This window comes from Musca domestica, unplaced genomic scaffold (genome assembly GCF_030504385.1).
Source record: "Musca domestica strain aabys unplaced genomic scaffold, Musca_domestica.polishedcontigs.V.1.1 45, whole genome shotgun sequence".
NCBI classification, from domain to species: domain Eukaryota; kingdom Metazoa; phylum Arthropoda; class Insecta; order Diptera; family Muscidae; genus Musca; species Musca domestica.
Genome location: NW_026712335.1, coordinates 1,558,352 through 1,564,953, shown reverse-complemented (window position 1 = coordinate 1,564,953; position 6,602 = coordinate 1,558,352). Strand labels below are relative to the sequence as shown.

Below are 6,602 nucleotides of genomic sequence, written 5' to 3'. Positions count from 1 at the left end.
AACATTCCGATAGATAACAATTTATTTTAATTTTTCAATTTTAAAAATGAAAATCATTGTGGGACTGTTTTCTATCACTGTTCTGATTTGGAACCTTGTTACCCTCACAGCGGCAGCAAAAGTCCTCACAGAAAAACGTAAGCCAACTCTGCTCTTGAATTTGAAGTAGAAATTTTGTAATTGCTTTTGTTTTGTAGCTGCATTTCTTACAGCCTGCAAGAGATCTGATCCTGCGTTCGGAAAGCGTTTTGCTACAAATCTTCAAAAGTGTTTGCACGAATGGAAATCAGGTAAGGAAGAACACAATTTCTTAACTTCCAAATGACCTTATCAGGGATATATCACGATCAGGGATATATCAAACATCTTATTTTTATACCCTACACCACAAGGTGGTCATGGTATTATGTCTTTGTGCATTTGTTTGTAACAGGCAAAAGGAAACGAGATAGACCCATAGTTCCTTTTGATGATCTGCATAGAATCACATTCAGATGAAATTTTGCACAGGTCATTTGTTTGGCCCAAGGACGAACCCTATTAAAATTGGAGATAATCGGTCAAAATTTAGATATAGCTCCCATATATATCTTCGTCCGATTTGCTTTTTATTGTGCACGAAACGTGTAATATCAGTCCGAATAGTATGGAATTTTGCACGAACGATCAGATTGGACCTGAAAATAAGTATGCCAAATTTGATCGCAATCGACTCAGATGTAGCTATAACTCCCATATATATTGTTCATCCGATTTGTTATTTTAGTCCTCCGCAGCCGTAATATGCACTCTGTAACATCAATATTTGGGGAAATCTATCAAATACAGCCCAAAAATACGTTTGCTAATTTTTTTCGAGATCGGTTCAGATTTGGATATATCTCCCATATATAATTTCGTCCGATTTACCTTTTATTGTGCACCAAACGTCTAATATTTGTCCAAATGGGATGAAATTTGGCGCTTACGACCAAATTTAGTCTAGAAGCTAGTATGTCAAATTTGATGAAGATCTGTTCAGATATAGCTGTAGCTCCCATATATACCCACAGCCGTAATATGCACTCCGTAACAACGATATTCAGGGAAATATTTCAAATACAGCTCAGAAATATCTTTGCCAAATTTTATGGAGATGGGTTCCGATTTGGATATAGCTCCCATATATATTTTTATCCGATTTCAAATTAATTGTGCACCAAATGGGCAATACAAGTCCGAATTTAAAAGATACAAATGTTTCGGCATATTTAGTCCCTTGAACTTTAAACTATAATGCCATTGTCGGGCATTTAACCAAAGATCCAAATGATAAATCACACATAAATATTCCAGGAACATGGACTTAGGGGAACATGGACCTGGAAGGTACAGATGTATGGGAACTATACCAATATATATATTAATGTTGATGGATCTACCCACAAGGAAGCCTAAATTCAAACTTGATACTACATCGATTGGAAAATGTGTTTAAGACCTAAACCCTAGAAATCATCAGTGACCTCCATATCAAAATTTCAAGATTCCAGCTCTATCCTAAGACTCAATCTCAAATTTATTACCATACCTCTTGTACAGTTTTACTATGCATGTCCAAAAGCACCTGCTTCTCTCCGCCCTAGACACCAACAGTGACCTATATATCAACATTTCAGAATTCCATCTCTATCCCAACACGCAACGGCGCATTTTGTGTAATTTTAAAAAGTTCGTAGTACGCATTCCCCCAACCACCTCCTTATCTTAACTATAGACACCAACAGTGACATCAAATTTCAGAATTTCAGCTCGATTCCTACAACCAAAACCAAATTTAGTACCACTTAGATATTTTCGCAGTGTTAAAGAACGCATTTTCCAAACAATCTCCATATCTTAAGCTCAGATACCAACAGTGTCCTTAATAGCAAATTTCAGGATTTCAGCTTTTTCCTCCACCCGATATTCAATTTAGTACCACTTAGTACTTTTTGAACAATTATAGTACACAATTTTAAAAACACTTTCATGTCTTAACCACAGACAGCAACAGTGGCATCAATATCAAATTTCAGAATTCCATCCTAGCCCTTCACCCAATTTAGTACATCTCATACCGTTATAGTACACATTTCCAAAACCACCTCCATATCTTAATTTCAGGTACCAACAAAGATCTTAACATTAAAATTGAGGATTTCAGCCCTTTAATTTCCCCATTACTAAATTTAGTACCAATTGTGCAATCATAATACGCATGTCCGAACCCTGTTCCTTTTCTCAACCACCAAGAGTGACATCTATATAAAATTCCGGTAATTCAGTCCTATGCCTTCACCCAATATCCAATTTGGTACTATTTAGTACTTTTAGTCCATTATAGTATACGTTTGCAAAACCACATCCATATCTCCATTTCAGACATCAACATTTCAGACATCAATATAAAATTTGAGGGTTCCAGTCCTATTCCTTTACCCAATACCAAATTTAGTACTATTCAGTACTTTTCGTACAATTATGGTACACATTTCCAAAACCACCGCCATGTGCCCAGACTACACATAAACAGCGACTTTAATACATAATTTCAGATTTCGCGGGAGCATATAACTCAATACCCAATTTAGTACCCGCGTCGCAGTGACCGAAAAATGGCTCGTGAGCTGAACATATCGCAATATTCCATTCGGCAAATATTGAAAAATGAGCTCGGGGAAAGCCCTTGAAATTGCAAAAAGTGTAAGAACTTACACCGCAACAAAAAGAAAATAGACTCAAAAGAGCTAAAGAGTTGATTCCCTTGGCCGAAAGTGGTGAACTGCCGAATTTGGTTTTCTCCGCTCCGATGAGAAAACATTCGTTGTCTAGCAGTTTTTAAACAAGCAAACGAACAAATGATCATGTTTACTTGCCAAAGAGGTCAGCTGAAAATGTGCACCTTCGGTTGGCCACCAGAACTCAAGTGCCGGCCATGGTGATGGTGTGGGTTGCCATAACAGCCGATAGTCGCACTCTGCTCGTATTAATCGACCGTGGCATCAGAATAAATGCCGAATATTATCGCGAAAATATTCTGGAGGTTTTATTAAAGCCTTGGGCATGCAAACATTTTGAACCTTGGACTTCCAACAGGACTCAGCAAAATCGCATTCAGCATGCGCCACTCGAGAATGGTTACAAAATGAGGTTTCTCCCTTAATGGCCACTAAAATCTCCGAATACCAATCCGTTAGACTCTTGTGTCTGGAGTTTTTTTTTTTTTTTCTTTGAAAGCAAGGTTGGCGCTAAAAATACCAAAGTGTCGATCGCCTCTAGCAAGCGCTTCGCTGGGAATGGCCCAAATTACCGCAGAGCAACATTCGGGCAGCGTGTGACGGTTTCATTGTCGGTTTGAAGGCCATAATTCATGCCAAAGGTGACCAATTCGAATAAATTTAAACTTTTTCTAAAATTTGACGCTATTTCCGATATTTTTTTGTTTTCAGTCAATAAAATTTGAAAAAAATGTAAAAATTATGGCGTTTGACTTTGCAGATTTTTTTTATCTCACGCTGTATTGATATTTATGTTCATTCAATTTTATTCCCTTTTCAGGCGTTCCCGGTCTTAAAACACTCGGTTCACTGGACCCGCTGCACATCAAGCGTGCCAAATTTAGCCAAGGTGGTAAAAACGACATTATTTCCATTGACATGGACTTGGCTAATGCGGAAGTGATGGGTTTAAGCGATGTTATTGTCGAAGACATTGGGTAAGTCGAAAATTGGAAAGATTTAAAAAGAGATAATTTGTTTCCCTTCAAATCCAACGCAGATCCAATGGCAACAATTTGGACATAAAATTCAAACTGACGGCCCCTAATTTCAAATGGAATGGTGATTATGCCATGAAAGGCAACATTTTAAGCTTGGCTATGAACAGCAAGGGCAAAACGTTTATGACATTTGGTAAGTGGACATATCTCAAATTTGGCTACAATTTTTACTTGGCCAAAACTATAAGACATTTGATATCGATGTTCATAGATCTCTGATCTCTCCTTCTTATCTTTTAGAAAAGCCCACCTTCACCCTGAACTACAAGATGAAATTACGTAAAGAAGGTGATTATGAATTTGCCGATTTGGAAAAACTACATCTGGTGTGGGAAGATAATGCCAACGTGCAATTCCGCTTGGAAAACCTCTTCAATGGCGATAAAGCTTTGGAGGATAGTGCTCATACTTTGTTAAATGCAAATTGGCGACCAATCTTTGAGAATCTACGACCGGTGCTGAGTCAAACGAATGAAATTGTTTTAAAAGATATTCTCAACAAGATAATGGCCTATGTGCCGGCAAACTATTTTTTCGAGGAATAATTTTTTTTTTAAATAATAAAAAGAAAGAAATACGTAAGGATCTTTTCTATATCTGGGGAGATTCCAAGGGCCTTCTGTAGATGGAGAAGCGGATTACAGAAAAAACGTGAGGTGCACCATATAACGTCATAGTTAGAAGATTTTCAATTGACAAGTTTCGGATAGAAAAATGAGTCGATGATTTTCTGGAAGCCAACTATTGAGAGATGATATTCAACTGGCCTTTTATGTAGCCCTTGGAGAGGTTATCTGTCAATTCGAGACATTTTGTGGACCTTTTTAGATAGAGTTATGAAAAGTACTAACTACAAGTATGAACAGTACTGTGTATTAGAAAAGTGGAATGAGCTGAGATTTGGAAAGAGTCACGGATGGAGATGTACTTATGAGTTTTTGGAAATTCGAAATTTTCGAAAAGTTCTAAAATGTTACTAAACTTCTAAAATGGTACTATTTGGTATTATGTGAACGGATAAAGCTAGGAAATTTGGTATGAGAATCAAGGTTCGAAAATAAGTTTGATATATGAAGGTGGTTTTAGAAATGTGTACTTAGTGTGCGAACTGTACTAAATGGTACTAAATATGGAACAGTTTTGTGTTGAACAAATGAAGCTGGAATTTTGAAATTTTGTATTAGGGTCCCTGCTGGTGGTAGGTTTGTGATAAAGAGGTGGTTTTCGAAATGTGTACCACAAGTGCACAAAAAGTACTGAATTGTACTATAATGGGTACAATTTGCTTGAAAGTGCTTGAAATCTGAAATTTTTTGTAGTCTGGACATATGGAGATGGATTCGAAAGTGTGTACTGTAATTGTACGAAAATTACTAAATTGTACTAAATTTGGTATTGGCTGAAGGGGCAGAGCTGAAATCCTGAAATTTGCTATGGATGTCACTATCGGAAATTGAGATATGAAGGTTGTTCTGGAAATGGGTACAATAAATGTACAAAAAGTACTAAATTTGGTACAATATGGTACTGGATGAACAGATAGTGCTTCAAATCTAAAATTTGGTATTAGGGTTGGTGTAATCTGAACATATGGAGATGGTTTCGGAAATGTGTACTATTATTGTACAAAAAGTACCAGATGGTACTAAATTTGGTATTGGGTGAAGGGATAGAAATAAAACTCTGAAATTTAATGTTTTAATTACTGATGGTATCTCTGTTTGAAATTTGGCAGTGGTGTGGAAATGTGTTCTACATTTTTTACAAAAAGTACCAAATGGTACTAAATTTTGTATTCGGTGAAGGGATGTGGCTAGAATCCTCAAATTTGATAATGAGTACCCTGTTGGTATCTGAAATTGATATATAGAGGTTGCTCTGGAAATATGTACAATAAATGTACGAGCAGTACTAAATAGTACTATATTTGGTACAATTTGCTATTGGGTGAACAGATAGTGCTTGAAATCTATAATTTGGTATTAGTGTCGCTGTTCATGCCTAGCCTGGACGTATGGAGGTGGTTTCGGAAGTGTGTAATTGTACGAAAATTACTAAATGGTACTAAATCTGGTATTGGGTGTAGCGACATAGCAGAAATCCTGAAATTTGATATGGATGTCACTGTTGGTGTATCGGAAATTGAGATGTGGAGGTTGTTCTGGTACAATTTGGTACTGGATGAACAGATAGTGCTTCAAATCTAAAATTTGCTATTAGGGTCGGTGTTCATGTGTAGTCTGGACATATGGAGATGGTTTCGGAAATATGTACTATTATTGTACGAAAAGTACTGATTGGTACTAAATTTGGTATTGGGTGAAGGAATAGAAATAAAATTCTGAAATTTAATGTTTTAATTGCTGATGGTATCTCTGTTTGAGATTTTTACGAAAAGTACCAAATGGTGGTACGAAAAGTACTAAATGGAACTAAATTTGGTATTTGGTGAAAGGTCAAAGCTGAAATCATGAAATTTGTTATAGATGCCACTGTTGATGTCTGTGGTTAAGATATGAAGGTTATTTTAGAAAAGTGTTCTAAAATTGTACGAAAATTACTAAGAAGTACTAAATTTTGTTTAGGGTGAAGGGAGAGAGCTGAAATCCTGGATTTTGATATGGATGTCAATGCTGGTGTCTGTGGTAGATAGAAAGAGCTGGTATGAACGAACGATTTTGAGATAGAATTCTGAAATTTTGAAATTTTTTTTAAGCATTTTGGTGAGAAATTTCTAGAAAAAAATTATTCGTGATGGAATTCAAGCGTGATAGTGTGATTTCTTTATATTTGGCCGGAAAAC

At 36.4% G+C, this 6,602-nt stretch overlaps 1 protein-coding gene across 1 annotated transcript; it reads left to right on the top strand.

The window, feature by feature from the left end:
* On the top strand, positions 1 to 4,352 carry LOC131804518 (protein takeout-like). Its single transcript, XM_059127495.1, has 5 exons — positions 1 to 137; positions 198 to 290; positions 3,580 to 3,736; positions 3,799 to 3,932; positions 4,040 to 4,352. Exons 1-5 carry the CDS (start codon positions 47 to 49, stop codon positions 4,342 to 4,344), a joined length of 780 nt encoding a protein of 259 aa, XP_058983478.1. The 5' UTR covers positions 1 to 46; the 3' UTR covers positions 4,345 to 4,352.
* The last annotated feature ends 2,250 nt before the right edge of the window (positions 4,353 to 6,602 follow it).

Coding starts and splice junctions, on each gene's coding strand:
- LOC131804518 (XM_059127495.1), top strand. CDS start 47: ATGAAAATCATTGTGGGACTGTTTTCTATCACTGTTCTGATTTGGAAC. Junction 291..3,579: donor TTTGCACGAATGGAAATCAG/GTAAGGAAGAAC, acceptor TTCCCTTTTCAG/GCGTTCCCGGTCTTAAAACA. Junction 3,933..4,039: donor CAAAACGTTTATGACATTTG/GTAAGTGGACAT, acceptor CTTATCTTTTAG/AAAAGCCCACCTTCACCCTG.